General features: G+C 39.1%; 1 protein-coding gene across 4 annotated transcripts in view; it reads left to right on the top strand.

Moving 5' to 3' along the window:
• Positions 1-24,346, top strand: part of NiPp1 (nuclear inhibitor of protein phosphatase 1) — a 152,070-nt gene that overhangs the window by 4,961 nt on the left and 122,763 nt on the right. For all 4 annotated transcript variants that reach the window (XR_010859535.2, XR_010859534.2, XR_010859533.2 and 1 more), the window contains exon 3: positions 13,881-14,034. Coding sequence is in view for 1 of the 4 variants with exons in the window: in XM_067143280.2 (XP_066999381.1) it covers positions 13,881-14,034 (154 nt within the window). In the remaining 3 variants the exon portion in view is untranslated. The remainder of the gene's footprint in view (positions 1-13,880; positions 14,035-24,346) is intronic.

Here is a 24,346-nt window from a genome sequence, read left to right as displayed (position 1 = left end):
TTCTTGTCTTGGGGTTGAATTCGATGATGTGGTTTCCAGGTTGTAGAGTAATCCATACGCTAGAGCTGCTGCCATAGTAGAAGTGGATAAATATTTGCAGGAACCCCTATTACAGAGGCAAGGGAATCCACTTCAGTGGTGGTCTGAACGGCAGTCAGTGTACCCAGCACTCTTTGAACTTGCTAAAATACAGCTGTGTGTTGTTGCAACCTCCACACCATGCGAAAGAGTGTTCTCGAAGGCCAGACACCTTATAACAGACAGAAGGAATTGCCTGACTGGAAAAAGAGTGGAACAAATAATGTTTTTAAACAGAAATCTCTAAACATTTGCCTAAGAAGTGATACAAAGTCTGTTCATTTTTATTTTTTATTTAAATAGTCTATTCCCTAAAGTGAAATTTTGTTTAATTACTTAAATGTTGTACAATATGTGACAAAGTTCGGTGAATAGTCCTGTACGATCAACATATATGAACAATGCACGACAGTGACCTTACTGTCCATCGAAATAGTCTCCCTCCCACGACTATGCACTGCTGAGATCGGCGATACATGTCCTGAAAACTTTGCAAGAAGGCTTCCTTTGGAATGGTGTTCAAAAGCCTCGTCATTTTCGTTGGATGTCAGGAATATCGTCAAATCTCTTTCCTTTCAAAGCGAGTTTTGATTCATGGGAATAGGAAGAAGTCTGGAGGATTAAGATCTGGCGAGTATGGGGGATGTTCAAGTTGCACCACCCACTTTGTTTGCCATGAACTGTTTGACGATATTGGCTGTATGTGGGCGAGCGTTGTCATGGCCAAAAAAATCATGAACCTTGTTGTGTGTACTGGGGTCGTACCCTGCGTAGACGTTACATGAAACGGGTTAAAATTTCAGTGTACCGTGCAGCATTCAACGTCGTTCCCTCAGGTAGAAATTCCTTGTAGTTAATGCCTTGACTATCGAAAAAGGTGATGAGCATCGTTTTGATGCGTGACTTTTTGGCTCTGACCTTTTTCCAACGAGGGGATCCCGAAGAACGCCATTTCATGCTTTGCCGTTTCGCTTCAGGGTTGTACCTAAGACACTACGTTTCATCCTGAGTGACAATACAGTTCAAGAAATTTGGTGTCGCATCCGCTGTTTTGAACAAAATCCTGTGAAGCCTCTAAACGTGCCTGCTTCTGATCGTCAGTCAAGTGATGTGGCACAAGACGAGAACATGTTTTCCTCTTCCCTAACTTCTGGGTAACGAATTTTCGCATGGACTCATGGTTAATCTCCAGTTCATCCGCTATCTTGTGCACAGTTAATTGCTGATCATTCGTGATTGATGTCCTCACCTTCTCAATGTTTTCGTCACTGATGGCGGTCGCCGGTCTTCTGCTACGGGAGTTGTTAGAAGCACTTTCCCGGCCTCCTCGAAAATGGGCGAAACACTCATACACCCACTTCAAAGACAGTGCTTGATCTTCATAAACACGTACCAGTATTGCTTGTGTTTCTTTTGGTGTCTTGCCAAGCTTAAAGCAAAGCTGTACATTGATCTTTTGGTCGTTCATGTTTCTGTTTGCAGTTCAGAACCAACACACTAAACACACACTGTGTCAAACAGGTCTTGCACGGCATAAACACAATGTTCAACTGAACAACGTTGGGAGCAGGTGGTCAAAACCTGCTGCTACTCAGGTGCAGCGTTGTGTGTTGCCGGATCAACCGTTCTGACTTCATTCACTGAACTTTATTGTCACAGGTTGCATATATGATGAACGTTCCTACAAGGAAGATACTCTTTCGGCTGTGGATTCAATGCATTCTTTATTTTTAAGAAGTGATACAAAGTCCTTCATTTTTTAAATTTTTTATTTAATTAGTGTATTCCCCAAGTGCAGTTTTGTTTAATTAATTAGATGTTGTGTATGTGATTAACACTCCTGCAAGGAAGATACCCTTTCGGCTGTGGATTCAATGCATTTTTTACTTCCAGATTCACAAGGTAAGTATATTATTTGCATGTCTGCTGTGCTCACACTGACGGACTGTCAGTGTCTTCTTATATATCTTTAATGGTGTAATAAAAGAGTTTACAGATAGAATGGGACTGGGAGTGAAGGAGAAAATGAATGACTCAGATAGAGAGGGGAAGAGAGCAAGTTAGTGAGCGACAGACAAATCAAATGAGTTGTGAATGATACGAAGTTTGAGAGCTGTGAAGTGTTTGAACTACCAGTTCATTGAAATTGAGTGGTTAGTTCACACTTCACAGGAGTGAAGCATTAATCTTGCACGACTCATTCAGGAGCTACCCATCACTATTCCACTGAAGCTCAACTTGTAGGATTCCAGCAAGGCACTTAGAGCAGATATTTTAAACACAGGAGGTCCGATGGACTGTATCACAGTTGACCTGTCTAAAGCTTTTGATAGGGTAGATCATGGGAGACTACCGACAGAAATGAGTGCAGTTGGACAGGAGAAAAGAGTGATTGAATAGGTGGTTATATTTCTAGAAAATAGAACTCAGAGAATTAGAGTAGATATAGTCATTAAGAGGGGAATTCTTCAAGGCAGTATTGTTGGAACTTTATGTTTTCTTATATATAATTGATATGAGTAAAGAATTGGAATCAGAGATAAGGCTTTTTGCAGATGATGTTATAGGTATTCTATAGAATAATAAATTACAGTAATGTGAGTGACTGTAAAAAAAAAAAAAAAAAAAGTCCTCGATAATGTTGTAAGATGGACAGCAGGCAATGGTATGATGATAAACAGTGTGAAAAGGCAGGTTGTGAATTTCACAGAGATGAAAAGTCCTCTCGGTTTAATTACTTCATTGATGGGGTGAAAATTCCTTTTGGGAATCGCTGTACCAGGTGTGTGCATAAGTTTTGCCTGTTTTTGTGGTTAAAAAAAAACCATGTAATTTTCAAGGGAAATTTATCTTTTGTTTATTCAAAATATTGGCCACAAACAGGAAATATGGATACGGATCTAGAGGAATACTTTGAATATCTGGAAGCCCATATACAGGACAAACAAGTTATTATGATAGGAGACATGAATGCTCAAGTAGGTCAGGAAAGAAAAGGAGATGAAGAGATTATAGGTCCATTTGGATATGGGAAGAGGAACAAGGCTGGAGATATTTTGGTAGACTTTTGTAGAAGAAATGAGCTGATCATTGGTAACACATGGTTTTGAAAGAAAAACAGAAGATAACAAGATATAGTTGGGATAACAAAATCAAAACTCTAATAGATTACATTTCGGTCGAGAAAGGTAAGAGGAAAATGTTGGTAGATATAACAGGCCTTCCAAGTGGATCTTTCGAAGGAGATCACAGAAGTTGTGATAGCTAAGTTAAAGATGGGAAAGATACAAAAGATGACTGAGATTAGGCAGACCAAGCTCGATCGCTACAGTCGCTTAAGTGCGGCCAGTGTGCAGTATTCAGGAGATAGTGGGTTCGAACCCCACTGTCGGCAGTCCTGAAGATGGTTTTCCGTGGTTTCCCATTTTCACACCAGGCAAATGCTGGGGCTGTACCTTAAGGCCATGGCTGCTTCTTTCCCACTCCTAGCCCCTTCCTGTCCCATCGTCGCCATAAGACCTATCTGTGTCAGTGCAATGTATAGCAACTTGCAAAAAAAAAAAAAAAGAAAAAGAAGATTAGGCAGAGAAAGCTAAGGGTGTGGAAATTGCAGGAGAAGGAAATATATAAATAATTCTAGACACACATTAATACAAGTATACCTAAGGAAGACATCGGAAGGGTCAAAGAAGAATGGGCATACTTTAAAACAGTCATGGTGGAGTTTGCAGAAAAGACCTATGGAAGAGTATCAGGAAGGAAGAATGATCAAGAAATGCCCTGGTGGAATGACAGAGTAAAAGATATAGTTAAAAGGAAGAACAAGCTTGGAAAAGATGGCTGAGAAACAGAACAACAGAATGCAAAAGAGAATACAGGCACTGCAAGGAGTGCTCCAAGGTGGTTCAAGAAGAGAAAAGGAAATGCTGGCTAAAATTCACTGAATCTCTGCAAGAAGATATAACCAGAAGCAAAAAGATCTTATTCCAGTGGGTTTAAAAGAAGAAAAACCCAGGTAAAGGTGCTAACTTCATTAAAAATGAAGAGGAAGTGATGACAGAAGTCGGATATATTGCAGAGGTGGGGAAAATACTTTAAACAGCTTTACAATGTGCAAAATACCTCGGTACAAGGAGAAATCGGAGAACAAGATTTAGTGCAGATGGAAGATAAGGTAAACTAGGTGTCCATGGCAGAGATTGAGTGGGCCACTAAAAGAATGAAACGAGGCAAGGCAGCTGGAATTGACGAGGTCACCATAGAAATGATAATAGCAGCAGGAGCAGTTGGTCTACAGTGGTTATATAGACTTTAGAGTGATATGGAGAGAAAGAATGTTCCAAAAGAGTAAACAAAAGGGGGTCATTATACCAATTTTCAAGAAAGGAGACAGGAAGCAATGTGAAAATTAGAGAGGAGTGACACTAATACCTCATACAGCTAAGATCCTTGAAAGAATCTTGGAAAGAGACAGAGTAGAGGGAAAATTGGCAGAACACCTGTATGGATTCAGAAAAGGCAGGTCCACATTTGACCCAATATTTACATTGTGACAAATGATGGAAAGGACATGGTAGTAACGTTTCTAGATATTGAAAAGGCATATGACAGTGTCCCAAAGAATTTGGTACGGAAAACATTGACAGAGGCACAGATTGGGAATGAAACAATGCAGATGGTAATAGCATTGTATCAAAATTGCAAAAGCTGTGTTAGAGCCAAAGTGAGTCAAAGTGAATTATTCAGAGTTGAGACGGGTGTAAGACAGGGAAGTGTATTGTCTCCCGTACTCTTCATTATCATCATGGATAGAATTCTACATAATATCAAGGAGAAGATGATGGGCAAGCAAGTAAAGTCTATGCTCTTTGCTGATGACAATGTAGTTTGGGGAGATAATGAAGAGGAAGTACAGACATAGGTTGATTTATGGAATGAGGAGATAAGAAATTTGGAATGAAGATTAGTACTGCAAAAAGCACGACTTTGATCATGACGAGAGGTAACAGAAAATCCAGGGGAGTGATAAAAATAGGAAATGAACCTCTTGAAGCAGTGAAAATTTTTAAATATTTGGCCAGTGTGATGTCACAAGATGGAAATTTGGATGGTGAAATTAATTTAAAAGTACAGCAGTCTGCAAGTTTCTACCAGTTTGTGAGAGACATTGTATGGAACAAAGATGTGCCAATGAAGTGCAAGAAGGTTTTATATCCGTCCTGTTATAAACCTATACTAACCTATGCTTCAGCAGCCTTGACGTTGACTAAACAGAACCAAAGTAAGATACAAGCAGCTGAAATGAGGTTCTTGAGGAACATACAGGGAAAGACAAGACAAGATAGAATACAAAATGAGGAAATAAGGAGAAGCATGAGAGTGTGTACTTCAAGGAGAGATTGATATAGACAAGCTAAAATGGTTTGGACACATGATGAGAATGCAAGGAGAGAGAATACCAAAGAGAACATTCATGGATACAGAGGGTGGAAAGAGGCCTAGGGGATGGCCTAGAATGAGATGGAGGAGCTCTGTTGTGGACTGTATTACAAATAGAGAAGTCGATAGCAATGAAGTACTAGAAGAGTAAAGGTGGAAAGATTGAGTAAGGTGGAGGACTTGGGTACACTACCCTACCTAGAGAGAATCTGGAAAAGGGAATGGATGAAGAAGAAGTAAGGATGCAAAAGAGAGGGCATATAAATCTTTGGTATGCCCCTGTTAGAGTATGGTTCCAGTGTATGAGACCCCCACCAGGATTACTTTATTTGAGAACTGGAAAAATTCAAAGAAAAGCAGCTCGATTTTTTCTGGGTAATTTGTGTCAAATTTGTGTTACAAAAATGTTGCAAAGTTTGGGCTGGGAAGACTTAAGAAAAAGGAGATGAGCTGCTCAACTGAGCGATATGCTGTAAGCTGTCAGAGGAGAGGTGGCATGGAATGACATTAACGGACAAATAAGTTTGAGTGACATTTTTAAAAGTAGAAAAGATTACAGTATAGAGATAAAGTTGGAATTCAAGAGGAAAAACTGGGGCAAATATTTGTTCATAGGAAGAGGAGTTAGGGATTGGAATAATTTACCTAGATGGGTGTTCAATAAATTCCCAAATATTTTAACATTATTTAAGAAAAGGCTAGGTAAACAACAAGTAGGTTATCTGCCACCTGGGTTGCAAAAGCGCCGGTTGTCAGCCGGGTCGCATGACGAATTAGATCCATTTAAAGCAGCTATCATGATAGTGTTCATGGGAATAATAGTGTTTTCCAGTCATTCTGGTGACGCTTGAGGCTCGCTGCTCTTGACCCATCTCGAGCATAAATTGCTCTGTGCATCAAGTCGATACTGATGGCGCTACTGCCCGACATCAGGTTTTCAGTGGATTCCAGTGGCATTTCCTCCACTGAGGGACCACCGCCCTTCCTCAAGGAGCTCATCCACCCAAAGCCATTGGCTCCCTGAGGGTGTCAGGAAGTAGATAGATAGATATTTATTGAACATAACTGGCAAATTTGCCCCGATACATGGACAACTCACATCAAAAGAAAAGAAATACCGGATCCCCTGGGCATGCCATGAGGTTCATTGGATACTCCAGAAACGTGACACTCCCAAGGTAGAATCACCACGGCAGTCATCCTCAGTCTCTCATGCCATGCCCATCGTCTCCACTTAATATTAAGACACAAAATAAAATGAACAATAAAGAATAATAAAATAAAGCAAGAAATAATATTGGTGACTACAACCAAGTACCCATAATAATAATAATAATAACAATAATAATAATAATAAAAACAAAATCTACCTACAAAACAACTAATCTGGCCCTACCCTGACCTTGCAATCACCACATGACTGTCACAACATATAGCTCCGCAAAAGAAGAAAACCACTGACATTACATTACAACAGATTCAGCTCAAGCCCTTGTATACACAGTTGCTTACTTCGCAATCCTTGTTACTTAACTGGCTTACCCTGTATTAAAAGTATACCAAATGACAACAATCGCATACTTTCATGCAATCTCGCAAACGGTACTTCGCAATCTGAATGCACATCACTGTCACTCGGTCTTACTTCACCTCAAGGCACAAATTCTACATTCTTCACTATGTCACCAGCACTTCACTTACTGCTGAACTCCCTAACAAACTCGAACACTGAATACTGTTAAACAAGACCCCCATAAACATTGTAAACACCCGTCCCCATTCCCGAACACCTACCTCCTTATTTCCTCCAAGCTATACTCACCACCATTGCCCTATCAATCTCCTTCATCCATTTTTCTTAAACATGCCTTTTTAACCGCACATAAATACCCGTTCAATTCTCCTCCATCTTCCCATTCCTTAATAATCCACCTTATAATACTCCGCTCGTCCTCTATTCCTAACATTTCCCAACGTTTGGCACTCAATAGACTATTTCTGATCTTACTTATTTCTTCACAATTACCTAATAAGTGAAAATCGCTGTTCTCTGCCCCACAAAGTACACATACCGACTTCTCTCCACCTTTTAACCATCCCTTATTTTTATGAAGCCCCAATAGCCACCAAACCAACCCTCTCCTGTGTAACCTCTCAACATTTCTAATTTTTATCCCCTTTACTTCTTCTACTTTATTAAAAACACTAAGAGAACTTCTTACTCTACTTTCAGCCAATATTTTCTGCCTATACAAATCTTTAATCCTCCTTGTCAGTACCTTCATCCCTCTAGCTTCTGTCTTCGTCCACACCTTTTCCCACATGTACCCCAAACCTATCATCTCCAAATATCCCTTAATTTTTTCTAGCCAACCGCCCTTATGCATGCTCTTTCGTTGTTGTTCACACGCAGCCTGTAATACCCTCCCCCCTTCCTGTCTTTTTAAATTCATCCAATATCTAACTATTCTTTTTACACACTCAGATTCCAAATCCTCCCCACACATTAGTTCTGCCCCTGCATTAGCTGTGCACAGCGGCACTCCCATCACCATCTTACCGAAGTTACTTATAATTCTTCTTAATTCGCCTCTTTTCTCATCCAACCCCCATACTTCCGCGCCATACAATACCCTATAGAAAATCACCTATCTTAACACTAATCTCAAGGTTTTATAACTGATACCCGGATATTTAACTAACAAGTTTTTGACTGAGGCTAGGGCCACCAAACCTCTGCTTTTCGCCCTACTAATCTGATCATTCCAAGTTCCTTTACTGTTAATAATGACTCCTAAATATTCCAACTTCCTTACTTGTTCCAGCCTTTCTCCCTGCAGGACCCATTTCCCGTCCTCCCCTCTTCCTTTGTTTCCCTGGGCTACTAGCATTTTAGATTTATTCCCATTAATTCTCAGGTCCCATTTCTTCGCGAAATACGACACTGCATATAAAGCTTTCTGCATCCCTCCTGCAGTTAGAGTCATTAATATTACATCGTCCGCAAAAATCAATCCCGGAACCTCCAACCCATTAATTACCGGCATGGCCCAATTTCTATCCCCATGCCCATCCAAGATATCGTTGATAAATAAAATAATATTGGCGATAAATTGCACCCTTGCTTCAAACCCACCTTGGACTCTAAGGGTCTGCTCAATCTATTGTCTCCCAATTTTACACAAAACCTGACCACCCTATATATTTCCTCCACTGCTCTCATCATCTTTTCCGAAACCCCCAACCTACCTAATTTCTTCAATAGAGCCTCTCTATTCACCTTTTCAAACGCTTTTTCAAAATCAATTGCTGCCACATACACCTTACTTCTATACAGGCTCGTATACTTCTCTAAGGCTGTCCTTACTATCATTATATTATCCACTGTTCTTTTCTTTTTTCTAAATCCTCCTTGGTAATCTGTCAATATTTCATTTCTTTCGGCCCATTCACTTTACTTAAGGAGTCTAACAGAGATATTCCTCTATAATTGTTCAAACTATTCTTACTACCCTTTCCCTTATATATTGGACATACAATTCCTATTTCCCATTCCTTCGGGTACTTCCCCCCATCATAGATCTTATTGAATAGTTTAACTATGCCCTCCAACATTATCACATTTTTGCTAATTTCTTTCTAATATTTGTTATTGATCCCATTACTTCCCCTGGCTGATTTACCCCTGATTCTTCTTATCACACTCAAGATTTCTTCCCTTGTAATTTCCTTGTCCAATTCATAATTTGCCACTCTTCTATTCCTCCAAATTACTTCTTCCCCTGTCTCCCCCCACCATTCTTCCCCCTTACCCCCAAGTAATTCGCCAAAATACCTCACCCTCTGAACTTCCTCAATGCTCATTCTCTCTATACTCCTTCCACCCTTAATTATTCTATTAATCCTTTCCCAAACTTTTTCAATGCTGTTAGTCTTACAATCTTTATTTATGGCTTCAGTTTAGTCCTCTAACCACGCCTCTTTTTTTACCTCACAAATTTTCTTTTTATACTCCTTCCTCAACTTACAGAAAACCTCCTTTTCTGCACTTCCACCTTTCTTTCTACACTCTTCTAACGCACCCAGCACCCTCCTCTGCATTCCTTCACACTCTCTATTAAACCATTCTTCACCCTCTTTCTTTTTCTTCCTTCTACATTCTACCTTCTGTGCTATCATCTTTATTGGATGTAGCATCAATTCCAATTCCAATTCAGTATTATTCTCCTCTAACGCACTTTCCCAACCATATTTCAGAAATTGTAATTCCTCTTTTGCTACCCTATCCCAATTCCGTCCCCCTTTCCCTGACCATTTGTACTTGTTATATCCACTCCCTAATTTATCCTTCATCTCAACTTCCTTCCTTATATGCGTCTCTTCCCCCCTTTTCAACATAACCCACACTGGGAAATGGTGTGTTTCAATCCAGTCGCCTACTTCCATCCTTAATCCTCCAACACTCCTTCCGAGCTTAAAACCATATCTATTACACTACCTCCCTTCTCAGTAACATAGGTCAATTTCCCCGTACTGTCACCCTCCATCCATCTATTCAGAATATACAAATTTCCCACAGCGCACATCTCTAGGAGTTTCTCCCCATAGCTGTTGATAATTTTATCCTCACTATTTCTACTTTTCAACATACACCTTCCATCCTCCCTACTATATACTGGGCTCTGTTCCCCTATTCTAGCGTTCCAGTCTCCAAATAACAACATATCCTCTTCTCCTGCAAACTTCTCTCTTATCATACTAATATCCACCAATAAATCTTCAAAAAGATACTTATTTGCATATGGTGAACTACTAGGATGGCAATATATGAACGCTAGATTTATTTTCTTCCCCCTTCCCTCTACCCCTCCCGTATTCAATCTCAACCATATGGTTTCTTTCATATTTGTCTCTATATCCTTCACCAATTCACTGATTTCTTCCCTAATTAATACTATCATCCCCCCTGGTGCGTGTCCCTTAGTCCTCTCCTTTCTTCTATATTTATATTTAATCACAAACCCCTTCCATGAGAACTCACTCCCTGTTTCTAGCCAGGTCTCTAAGAGTGCTGCTACATCAAAACTTCCTATTACTTCCCGAACTTTCTTATTTCCTAATTTGTTCATTAGTCCCTCAATATTCACCCATCCTATTTTCCAATATAGTTATAACTTTCTCTCCCTCCCTTCTAAGTTTCCTCCTCTAATCTTACTCCTTGTAGTTCTCATCCCCTGTCTCCATTCCTCCTTTTTTTACCAACGTATTCCGTTCCATGCCCTCCGTATCCTCCATCCCTTTACATACTTTTCCCCAGAGGTCTTTTAAACTCCTACGTCTTCCTTTGCTCATAACTGCTTTACCTTCCTGTCGATCAGTCTTCTCATGCCCTTTCTTGTTCACTAAACCATTGCACTCTGCTCTCGCTATCTCTTGCTGCTCACCCTCACTCACCCCTTCACTGTTCTGATCTTCTGTATCCACACTGCACTGTCCGTTCTCACCTGAGTTGATCTCCTCTCCTTCCTCGTCTCCACTCCTTGTTGTTACTTCTTTCTTCCTTCCATCTTGCCTTGTCATCTCTCCTCCCTTGGAACTAACGCATTCATCCATTTCCTTTAGCTTCGCCACTGAGTGCTCCCTTACCCATCTTCCGTTTGTCACCACCAACCTCTGACCTCTTATTCGGCCCTTTAGCCCCTGATTTCTCGCTCTCCGTAAGTGTCTGTTCAAAGTCTTCATATTTTCACTTCCTTCCCATGTCTCTTTTCACCCCTACTTTCTGGCCCTGTAAATTATTACTGTTTCTTATCACAATTTCTGCCATTAGGGTTGAGAAAAATTTTACCCTAATTGGCCTCCGTCCTTTAGTTTTTACCACTCTCTCCACATTGTCTATGTCCGCTTCACTGAAATTTATCTTCATCCTATCCTGTATGACCTCTACCACCTCGGATATCAGGTCAGTCTTGCCTTCCCTCTCACCTACCTCCACACCATATATAAATATGGCTTTCTTCATTCTCTCCTGCCTGTACCCCTCTGCTTCCCTTTTCATCCTCATCACCTCCTCTTCCAGATGTTTCACTTTCCCTCGTAATGACTCTATTTCCTTCTCATTGTTGTCCACTCTCCTGTTCGATTTCTCAGTTTCCAGCCATTTCTTCGTGTTCCCTATCTCCTTTCTCTGCTCCTCCATCATGTCCTTTATTTCCTGTACCTTATCCCATTGACACTTTTCCTGTATTACCTCACTCACTACCACCTTGAGTGCTGCCAAGTCCTCCGTACTGAATTTTCCGCTGGTATTTGGGCCTGGGTTTACTTCCACCCCCCCAATAACCAGTAGCATCACTATCACTGTCACTACCAGCACCGCTTCACCCATTTTTACTCCTTCTTTTCTTAACACCCGTCCATTCTTGGTCTCCTTCCTCAGCTTCACCTGCCATTTCTCAATCGTGGCCCAGTACTGCTCAATACCGACCATGTTCTCGGCACGCACTGCACCACGCGATTTCACTCCACAGTTGCTCAAGCCAAACTGTGTGATTAGGAAGTATAAATTATAGTTTTGGGAAGATTTCCCTTAGCTGGCAGTAGCTAGAAAAGGGAAATTGATTATGATAATGGTGATAAATAGAGCGCGCAAGTTAGGCAAAATGCCTTTTTTTATCTGGGCGGACATATCGAAGTGTCGCATAGAGAAAAATATGGGAACGGTACGACCAGTTGTTGTTTTGCCTTTTTTGCCTATTTTAGATTCTGTAGCTTATTTGATAGTTTAATGCATCTTTTAGCCTTTTTAAGTTGTGGATATTTTCTGCTGTTATTTATGTATTAAAATTAATCAATATAAAGAAAAAATATATAATTCCATATTACTGTATTAATAATAAAGAAAAGAGCCTCTGTGGCTCAGGTGGTAGCGCGCTGGCATCTCACCACTGTGTTCTGTGGTTCAAATTCCGGTCACTCCATGTGAGATTTGCGCTGGACCGGTTTTCTTCGGTACTCCAGTTTTCCCTGTCATACTTCATTCCAACAAACACTCTCCAATATCGTTTCATTTCATCTGTCATTCATTAATCATTGCCCCAGAGGAGTGCGACAGGCTTTGGCAGCCGGCACAATTTCTATCCTCGCCGCTAGATGGGGGCTTCATTCATTCCATTCCTGATCCGGTCGAATGACTGGAAACAAGTTGTGGATTTTCAATAATAAAGAAAAAATTAATTTGAACTTAATAAAAAATAGCATTTGCACGAATCTCTACTGATATCTCCACAAGCCAAATGATTGAGAGGGTTGCCAGGTCCTGTCCTTCCTATGTAAAATTAAGTGCTGGTGGTGATTATTGTTTTAAGAGGAATAACAACTTGGTAACCATCCTCTACTAACACTATTCAAAGGGGAAAAAGGAAGAGGACGATACTTCTAAAATTGAAGGTATCGATCAAAGAAAGGGAATGACCACTAAGAGCGTTAAACTGAAAGACTCCCTAAGCCTCGCAAATCCAATGTTGTCGGGGTTTGAAAAGAACAAGAATTGACCAGTGGAGGTCAGACAGGAAAGGTAAGAGTGAGGAATCTGATACAAGTAAGTGGAAGCAATACCAGGCTCAGGTAGGGGAACCGTGGTTGCCAACCCACACTCCAAAGTTGAGAGGCTCTGGTCGCCCTTTAAGTCGCCTCCTCTTGCGCCAGACAGGGGATACCATTGATGTTATTCTATCATCCCCACCCATAAGGGGATGTAAGATTAAGTACTAAAATGTGATGCAGATGTGTGTTACGTAGCTTACATTTAAGCATCTTTATTATTTTAGTGCCCATTTTTGTCATTATGAATGCCTGTTTTAATTATTTTACTTCCTATTTCCTAAATTTTAAGTGCTTATTTGCCTGTCTATTTTAGCAAAGGTAAGTGCCTGAACTTCCGGGATGTAGTGAAAATGAAGGAAGATTGTAGTCAACAAGCAGTGGAAGACCGAGTGAGTTGGCAATGTTATTAGGGTTGCGTAGCGGTGAGCTTGCATTCGAGAGATGGTGGGTTTGAATCGTGCTATTGGTAGTACTGAGTTTTCTGTGATTTCCCCATTTTCACACCAGGAAAATGCTGGGGCTGTACCTTAATAAAGGCAACTGCCACTACCTTCCCAATCCTAACCCTTCCCCATTCTTGCATCGCCAAAATCCTTCAGTGCGTTAGAGCGACGTTAAACTACTAGAAGACAAAAAAAGCTATGGAAGTCTTCTGGAATAATGATGTATGTACTCTCTCTCAAGTAATCATTTTTACCTAGCTCTCAACAAACCTTTTGGGAGATTTCTCCTCATATAATTATATTTGTTATTTTCAGAAATTGATGATTGATGAGAAGAAATGTTACCTCTTTGGACGTAACCCTCAACTAAATGACTTTTGTATTGACCATGCATCTTGTTCCCGAGTCCATGCGGCCCTTGTGTATCACAAACAACTGAATCGGGCTTTTCTGGTGGATTTAGGAAGCAGTAAGTAATAAAAAGCTACGTATTTAACCATTTTTGTCGCAAGTTGTTAGAATTGTGATTACAAAATTTATTTTTAAAAATATAAATGATTTAAAATGCTATGTTCATTTACTTTACACTTTATTTATATAGGAAAACTAACTGTTTTGTACCTGTCATTGACGGGTTAGTTTTTGTAATTCCAGCAACAGTGCCATATGGCGGAGATAAGTAGTAGCAGAAGAGACAAAGTACACCTCAACTAACGACAATAGTTAGTCAGTCATTCTAAAACAATAGTCAGTCTTGTGTTATTGTTGACAAGTTTTAGGGGCTTAGTACATTGTGTAGGTCATCAGATTTTGTTTTTTTCTGGCTTGGCAAAGCCTAAGCTTTCATTCTTCCTTTTTTATGATTCTTTCCCCGTACCTGTTCTTCAAGGATCGTTCCATTATTGATAGTTATCTTCATTATCTTGCTGAACTGTAGAGGCTAATGGTCATAAAATTCTAACATTTATAAAAAGAATTCTGACAACAACTATCACCATTGTCAGTTAGTTCACTACCATGATGACTGAAAAATATTTCCATGTCAGCAAAGCTTGCTGTTGATTATTATAGCTCTTATGATAAAAATGTATCAGGCATAAAAGATAGGAAATTAGTATTTCTATAACTTCTTTTATGTCACTTTTTAGATAGAACTAATATTTCCTGAAATACAGTAGAAGTCTGTCATAGCGAGAATTCATAACAGCGAAAAATTTACTTGCTATAATGGATTGTCGTTATATCCGATTTTTCGTAAAAGTCGAGGAAAACCCTGTACACATTAAAATCCGTATGAAACGGTAATCGCGTTTACGCGGACGATATCCATACTACGTTGCTCGTTTATTATCTTTTGAAATCTGATACTACGTGAAAGTGTATGTTTAATTTCATTCTGAAGAAATTTTAGTATCAATCCAGAGGCCTCTGTGGCAAACATTTCAGTTTTCTTCTTCAAACAGCGTCACGTAACCTAACCGTATATGTATCGTGAAAACATATTTCAAGCGCACCTAGAGAAATGATAACCTCCTCCTTACAAATTTACATGGGAACAGTCTCTCCGAAATTTAACTAGACGGGAGAAAATATAAACTATCCTCTGAATCAGTGATGTACTCTGCCATATCTTGAGATGTATCCCTTTCGTACTTACATTCAGTATGTAACATTGAAAATTAAGCAATCCTTAATTCAGCCTTTATTTCTAACGAATTAACTGCTATCGGCTACGTTATTTACGCATTTGTTATGAAAATTCGTTATCTTCTTTCATTTTGAATTTTCTTTTATAGAACAGCAGTCGACGGGCCTTGCTAATCAACTCCGACATTGCCTTTGAACGTTGAGGGGAGAACTCGCAAGTGTACATAGCGAGAAAATGATACCACACCGAAGATGACCGATTGCATTTTGTGGCAAATGTTTTAGTTTTCTTATTTAAACAGCGTCACCTAACCTAACTTAACCGTACCGTATGCATCATGGAAACATATTCCAAGCGCCATTAGAAAAGTGATGGATAACCTTCTCGCTATTAATTTAGATGGAAATAGCCTTACTGAAATCTAACCGGACGCAAGAAAATATAATCTAACCTTAAAAATCAGTGATGCGCTCTACCATGTCTTGAGGTGTATTGCATTCTTAATTTCAGCGTGGAGTATTAAAATTAAGCGATTGTTTACTTACTCTTTATTTCTAACGAGTTTACAATGGCTGTCGACTATGTTATGTATGTGTTTGTTATGAGACGTGTTCTCTTTTTTCATTTCTAATTTTCTTTACGGAACCCCAGTTGACGGGTATTACTAATCAACTCCTACATTGCCTCTGAATGTCGACGGGAGAGTTCGCAAGTGCGCATAGCGAGAAAACGATTTTTCTTATTCAGACAGCATCGTCTAACGTAACGTAATCCCGCATGTACCAAGAAAACATATATTAAGAGCCAGTAGAATAGTGATAACCTTCTCGCTATAAATTTAGATGGGAATAGCCTTACCGAAATTTAAGCAGACGCGAGAAAATATAATCTAACCTCACAAATCAGTGATATGCTCTGCCATATCTTGAGGCGTATCGCATTCTTACTTAATTTCAGTGTGGAGTCTTAAAATTAAGTGATCGTGTACTTAGCCTTTATTTTTAATGATTTAACCACTCCTATCGACTTCGTTATTTAGGTATTTGTTACGAAAACATGTTCTCTTTCATTTCTAATTTTCTTTATGGAACAGCAGGTGATGGGTATTACTAATCGATTCCGACATCGCCTTCGAATTTCGATGAGAAAGCTTGCTAGTGGACATAGCGAGGAAACGATACCGAAGATGATTGGTTGCAGGCAATATAATCGCTGGGTGTATAAATGTTGGTAACGAAAAAAATCACGCTCGCTTAATCGCTTGCAATAACGGTCGCGTCAGTGATAGGGCTCTCGCTGTAACCAAAGGATGATACACAGTTTAATACAGGAATTATGAAGGAACAGAAAAAACTGTCATTATAACGGGGGTCTCGTTATATGCCGTACTCGTTATAGCAGACTTTTACTGTATTTGGAAGTTTTTGAAGAATGTAATAATCATGAATATCTCCATTATTACTCTTTGTTCGATAAAAATCGCATTAACTGTTAAAAATCAGAAATTATATTTTGTACAACTTCTTTTATATACAGTTGACCTATACAGCTTTTATTAACAGGAAAAGGTGACATTTCCTACGTTGATTCCCTTAATATTGCTACATCACTGTAAGCTAATCAATAACATACAGCCTGGTGCACCAGATTCTGCACAAACTCACTTGTAACTCACATAGTTTTGGTATAATTGGACTAGGATTATATTTTGCTAGTGTCCGACTCGTTGGCTGAACGGTCAGCGCACTGCCCTTCGGTTCAGAGGGTCCCAAGTTCGATTCCCAGCCGGGTCGGAGATTTTAACCTTCATTGGTTAATTCTAACGGCCCGGGGGCTGGGTGTTTGTGCTGTCCCCAACATCCCTGCAACTCACACACCACGCATAACACTATCCTCCTCCACAATAACACGCAGTTACCTACACATGGCAGATGCCGCCCACCTTCATCGGAGGGTCTGCCTTACAAGGGCTGCACTCGGCTAGAAATAGTCACACGAAATTATTATATTATTATTATATATTTGTTAGTTCTCAACAGTAGAAACAGTTTAAAGCATTTTTCTTGAGAATCAGTCCACACATTTGCAAGCTATAGGACTCCAGGTTCAGCTGAGTGCATCACTCCTTGTACCTTTCTTCAACCATCTCTGTGCAGTTCACAAGGGATAGAGGGTAAGGATGTCTAACCTATTTTAATCTTTCATACTTGTCCTGGCTAACGGTATATAGTTGATAGGTCCACTGCGCAGAGCTTTTTAAGAATAAGCATTTAATAACTAACATTCATGTTGGCTCTGTTTTCCGAACTAATGCAATGTATCAATATTTAAAAAGAAGTTAGAGGTGTATATTTCAAAGAAGTTTTCAACTTCAATTATGTGTTAGTGTTAAAAACTTGATCATTGGAAGAAATAGGTATGCGAGGTATAGTATACACAAAAGTAACACCAAACAGACTGTAACTAATACATAAGTTGCTCTGTTTTACATTTTGAATATGTATATGTACAGTACACAGTCTTATTTACTCTAGTCGCCCAATGCCCTTTTGAAGTCACTGGTCACTAGTCCCTACCTCAATGCAAGGTAACCTCATCTCCTAACTTGCAGCTTTCTTATATCCCATTTTTTCCCTTCATATATGTTAGCTGAATTTGCAGTCTAAAGATATGCCGTACTAATTTGTTTTTAGTCTCCTAGAAAGAACCTTCATATTGCTATGAAGTCTATCTCTGGAATTGCTCAGCATACCAGTTTCCAAGTTTGCATGGGTATGTAAATCATAAGGGTCCCTGAGATTACATTATTTTGATGAAAATTAATCTGGCATATGGGGATGTAGAAAGAAGATGGGACAAAAAGAGAGGTTATTGCAAATTTATAAATTGTTCTTAACTGCATCAAAGAACTTGGCAGGAAGGTTTCAAACGTACCAAAAATATTTAGATTCCTAAATCACATCAAGAGAGCAAAATTTAAGAAATTTATATTCCTTCGCACCTACATCTTATTAATTACAAATTGGAGAATTTTTATTATTACAATGGCAATGTATTCTACTAGGTTCCCAGGCATATTTCCAAACTGTTTTCCTAGCAGTCTTATTTCTGAAATACAGAGGTTTGAGTGGTCTTATTTCTGAGTGTGGTGTTTCCAGAGCCATATTTCTGAAAACCAGTATTCTTGGTTTCCGAAATTTGAAATAAAAAAAGACTGAAAGAAATTGTAAAAGACTCAAAACAAGATATCTGTTGAATCCATTGTTCTCGCATGACTAAGTTACATTAATTATATCAATTCTTACAAATTTCAAGTGAAAAAATTCAACTTCATGTCTTACATTGTTGGTAGGACAGAAAGTAATTCCCGGAACCAAAGGGAGGAAGATGCTGGTGTTGGTCAGATATGTATATTATAAAAGTAGAAGTGCGTCTGCTGGAATGGACTATTGGGAATTTAGAAAAGTGTTGCGTGAAAGAGTGTACTTCTCAGTTAAGTTTTTCTGTTGTATGAGGCCATGATACCATAACCAACAACCTGAATGAGGGCTTTTATAACCATTTTCAAGTGTTGGTTGGTAAATAATACCCGAGTCTCTGTGGTGCACTACAAGAACTGCAGAAGGAGCAGCGAGACACGTAAACCATGTTTAGAGCATTCCGAATGGGGCAGACTGTGCAGACACGACTGAAGAAGAATCTACACCTGCAAGCCACCATTCAGAACATTGTCCTTCAGTATTCTATATACAAGGAAAAAGGTCACCATTTGGAATATCTGCGAACATTAGGGCACCACATTACTCTTTAAATAAACAGTAACTTGAAAGGATATAAAGAATATGTATGTATGTCTACCCGTTGGTCCCTTTTCTTAATACGAGTCAGGATTAGGTGAGACGAATTTACATGGCATGTTTTGATGATAGGATGCCCTTCCTGTCGCCAACCTCAATTGAGAAGCTTATATAAAGGTTATTATTTAATTTATGAATTATTATTCAGTTTATGAAATAATGGTTTTTGGAAATAGTGAATGCAGAAAATACGTTCTTTTGAAATTTCGGAAACAGGCGTTTTTGAATCAAGGTGTTTGGAAGATGTTACTTTTACTTTTCAGAAATGAGACCATTTGAGAAGTTGTGTTTGGAATTACGACCAGGAACGATTCTTCTACGGTTATTTAGTAGAATTTCATTCCATATCTCTAAACACTTGCTATTGATGTTGAAATGATTACCTTAGTTAGAGAGGTGGTCATGGAAATCATAAACCAGATTTGAATCTCATGCGCAACAGCCTGCTGAAGTTGATGAAGGAGAAAAGAGGTTATATTCACCAACCATTCCTTATTATCTCACTAAGTACAACCTTGAGGACATCAAGGTTATAGAGCACATGCTGCATGCAGGGAGCACCATTCCTAAACTATTGGTGACCTACTTAGTGTGCTGAATGAGACCATTGTGAGCTGGGGCATACATAAATTGAAAGATAGATCTTGAGACATCACCTCTACGCACCACCCTGTTAATTAAATCATTGAAAGTATTTTTCTTTTTATATTTTTTATCTATTTCAGCTGCTTCTTCTATATATCTTTGCCACTAACGATTACTTTCTTTGCATCATCATCATTTTACAGTTCCAGTTCCCGGGTACTGTTGGTGAACCTCTTCCACTCTGTCTTATTGAGATGTGTTCTGTTGTTGACGATGTCCATCCAGCGGGTTCTTGGTAGTGATGGAATGATTGAATAACCTCCATCCGATTATTCAAATAATCGAATAAAATAATTAAATGAGTTTCAAATGTCATTCAGTTGTAGTGATGGCATAATCAAATATACTTTGAATATTCAAATAACCTCCATCCAATTATTTAAATAATTGAATAAATAATCAAATGAGTTTCAGATATCATTCATTTGTATCGCATAGAATATTTGGATGTGTCATGAATCAGTTTTTAGGTTTGAGTGTGTCGGATGGATAATCGATTGAAATAAGCAAATAGATTTATTTAATCGTGTCAGAAACATACATTATACTTACAATTATACAGGACAGTAACAAATCTGGTACTATAATCATTAATCATTTCTGATGATGGCAGGTAACGATGTGATTTATGCTCTACATAAATACAAAATTAATTAAATGTGGTGTGACCAATAAGCAGCTAATTTACATGCTTCTTTGGTAGCGTCGATCACATTCTGGAGAGAGCAAGTAGTTGGACACAAGTTACAAACAAGAAGATGGCTTATTGTCTGTTCTTCACCACATTCACATAGAGAGGAGTCACAAACAAAACCCAACTTTCTCATGTTGGTCTTTGTTCTTCCAACTCCTGAACGCAACCTGTTGAGCGTCTTCCATATTGACCAGCTTTCCTCGTGGCCTGGAGGAAGTCTTTCAGAAGGCGTCATCCATCCTGCAAGGTGGCTGGATCTGGAACGCCGTGAATTCATTCTGAAGTTTGATGGTGATTCGGTGAGGCTTTCATTTGTATGGAGAAAGCTTTTCCTTGATTTGAGCCGTTGGGTTGCTGGATGGTACCCATATAAAGTATGGGTCGTCAGGTTCAGTGCTTTAGATTTCTCCAGTCTGGATGCACACTCACGGCGAATATCTGGGGGTGGGATACCTGCTAGACAATAAACTTTATCAAGTGGTGTAGATCTCAAACATCCTGTAATGAGTCTGCAGGTTTCATTTAAGGCGACATCTACTTGATTAGCATGACTAGATCTACACCAGACAGGGCAGGCATATTCTGCTGCTGAATAACAGAGGGCTATTGCTGATGTTCTTAAAAGGAGAGGATGCGTCCCCCACGTTGAACCAGATAATTTCTGCATAACGTTGTTCCTTGCAAATACCTTCCTTTTGGTATTCAGACAGTGCTTTCTATAGGTTAGTGTTCGGTCAAGAGTTACTCCAAGATATTTGGGAGTGAAGCAGTGTTTTAATATTTTACCTTCCCAAATCACTTGCAATTTTCTCGCTGTCTGTCGATTTTTTAGGTGGAAGGCACAGACTTGTGTTTTTGATGGGTTTGGTTTTAGTTGGTTCTCTTGGTAATAACCACTTAGAATTTGTAGAGCATGGGAGAGCTTCTCTTCAGCTAGTTCAAACGTTTCCTCTTGAGCTGCCAGAGTGACATCATTTGCATAAATAAAGCTCTTTGTCCCTTGTGGGCGAGGCTGATCATTGGTGTGGATGTTGAAAAGTATAGGTGCTAGCACACTCCCTTGTGGAAGGCCATTCTTTAAGTTCCTCCATCTACTCCTCTGGCCTGGGAATTCAACAAAAAAACCTTCTGTTCTGTAAAAAGCACTCAATCATTTGGGTGAGTTTATAGTCCTTAGTTATACTGTGAGCCGGGCTGAGTGGCTCAGACGGTTAAGGCGCTGGCCTTCTAACCCCAACTTGGCAGGTTCGATCCTGGCTCAGTCCGGTGGTATTTGAAGGTGCTCAAATACGACAGCCCCGTGTCGGTAGATTTACTGGCACGTAAAAGAACTCCTGTGGGACTAAATTCCGGCACCTCGGCGTCTCCGAAGACCTTAAAAAGTAGTTAGTGGGACGTAAAACAAATAACATTATTATTATTATTAGTTATACTGTGCACTTTACGAAGCAGTATATGGTGATTAACTGTATCGTAGGCTGATGTCAAGTCAACAAAAACTACTCCAGTGACTTTGTTGTTTTCATAGTCGTCTGCTATATATTGTGTGAGGTGCAGTATTTGCAAAGTACAACTTTTCCCTGGTCGAAAGCCAGCTTGTTCTGGTGTGAGTAATGGGTCTATCACTTCAGATAGTCTGTCCAGAATCATTCTTTCTAAGATTTTGTATAAATGGCACAACAAAGAGATTGGTCGGTAGTTCTTCGGATTACCTGCGTTCTTGCCAGGTTTGAGTACTGCTATAACTCTTGCCTTTCTCCACAGTTTAGGAATTTTTCAATATTTGATGCAGTTGTTGAATAAATCCAAGAGCCATTACTTACTGACAGGACCAAATCTTTTGAGTTGCTCAATACAAATGTCATCAAGACCGCCTTGCCATTTTTGCATTTATTCAGCGCTCTATATAGATCTTCCATAGCAAACCGGTTAGAGAGAATGCTGTTTTCCTGATTAGTCGGCTTTTCTTCTTTTTGCTTTGATCCTCTCCCAGCTTTATTTGATTTGCCGCTCTCTACGAGCTGACTAGCTATTTGATTTGCAGAAACGTTGCTATGTACTAAGGTCTTAGTTGTATCGTTACTGAGGTGCCTAAGTAACCTCCACGCGTTGTTACTGTTTCTTCCCATATCCATCTCTTCCATTAATTTAATCCATTGGTTATGTTTGGATTCTGAAATGGAGGAAATAACACGCTGTCAGCTGTGGATAATTTTGTCACTGAAAGGATCTTTTTTGAAAAGGTCTTGATATTCTTTCAGCAAAGTGGATGTTTCAGAGGTAAGACCTTGAATGTAACTGGTCCTACACCTTCTAGGTATAGCTTTTCTGGAGCAATACTGGATGACTTTCAAGAACTCTTCATATGCCTCTGGAACGGGATCAATTTTTGTAATCCTCTCATCAAGCATTGTGGTAAATTTTTGCCAGTCTGCCTTCTTGAAATTGTACCTTCACCTGAAGTGCACAGTGTGTGGCCGGATTGCTGGTACCAACTGACACATAATTGGGCGGTGTTGTGTGTTAGGAATTGGTGTACAAATTGATTTTATGCTTTGATTAGCTAATTTCTCGCTCACAAAAATAAGATCAGGGTTGTATCCACGTTGCCATCTACCACTATTAAAGGATGGTGGAAGTTTATTATCATGGATCAAGGATAGTTGATGCAGTTCTGCCCACTCTAGTACGGCATCTCCATTTGATCATCTTGAGAGTAGCCCCAAACAGTGCTATGACTATTGAAATTACCAACAATAACAGATGGTTTCTGACTGCTGAAATTAGCAGGAGAATTAAATGAGAATACCTCATTAGGAGGCTTGTAGACAGAGGAAATTTCAAGGTTACTAACTTCTACAATAATTATTTCAACATTATTTTGTTCTGTGATGGAAGTCGTAAGAATTTTATGATCTGATTTGGCAAAGGTGGCACTACCATACTGGCCGTGAGGTCTTTCGGCCACTAATTTCATTCCTGGGATCTTAGGACGCCGTTGATGAATGCCCCTATGTGTTTCCTGAGCACATAATAAATCACATTTGTGGGTGTAACAAAGGTTGTGTAATAGCTCTTCTTTACACATTGATAATTCTTCTATGTTTGCAGAAATAATTGTAATGATTGGCTTTGATACAAGCCCTTCCCGATTGTTGGAAAACATTGTATTGTTTCTGGAATGCTGACGTTCAGTTAGGTAATGGAAATTCAATTCCGACTACCTATGCAGGGGCACCACAAGCAGGAAAAATAGAAATACACCTTTTTCCAAATGTATCTCCAAATGTTGAAACTGAATGAGTGAATTAACTGTCTTTATAACATCACTTTTCATTTTATTATTTTGAAAGTATTCACTATTCAATTGCCTCATTCATTCGAATTCAGTTCCGAATTAATAATTGAAAAAATAATTGAACGGAAAAATTCACTATTCAATAGCCTCATTGATTCTGATGGAGTTTCGGATGGATAATAAAAAAATAATCAAATCGAAAAAATATGTGCTATTTGATTGCCTCACTCATTCAAATGGAGTTTTGAATGAATAATCAAATGGGATATATAATTGAATAAAATGGAATAAGCAGTTACTTTGTATTTGATTATCCCATCACTAGTTCTTGGTCTTCCCACCATCTGTTTTCCTGCAACATATCTCTCCAAGTTAACATAAGCTGTCCTTATTGGCTCCATCGCCATTACATGCTCAAACCACATCAATCTGGACATGCTGACCCAATCTAATAACGATGTCTCAATCCCAACTTCCTTTCTAACCATGTCATTCTTTAACTTGCCTAATTTTGTTTTTACATTATCATCAAAATGAATGTAAATTTTTAAATTCTAAATTGTACTTAGGTCAGTTTGGCAACTTCGACATTTGAGGAAGAATGAATAAATTTAAAAAATGCTTCTTCTTTAAGTTAGT

The sequence above is a fragment of the Anabrus simplex genome, chromosome 3 (assembly GCF_040414725.1).
Source record: "Anabrus simplex isolate iqAnaSimp1 chromosome 3, ASM4041472v1, whole genome shotgun sequence".
NCBI lineage: Eukaryota > Metazoa > Arthropoda > Insecta > Orthoptera > Tettigoniidae > Anabrus > Anabrus simplex.
This window is presented reverse-complemented; position numbering and strand designations above follow the sequence as displayed.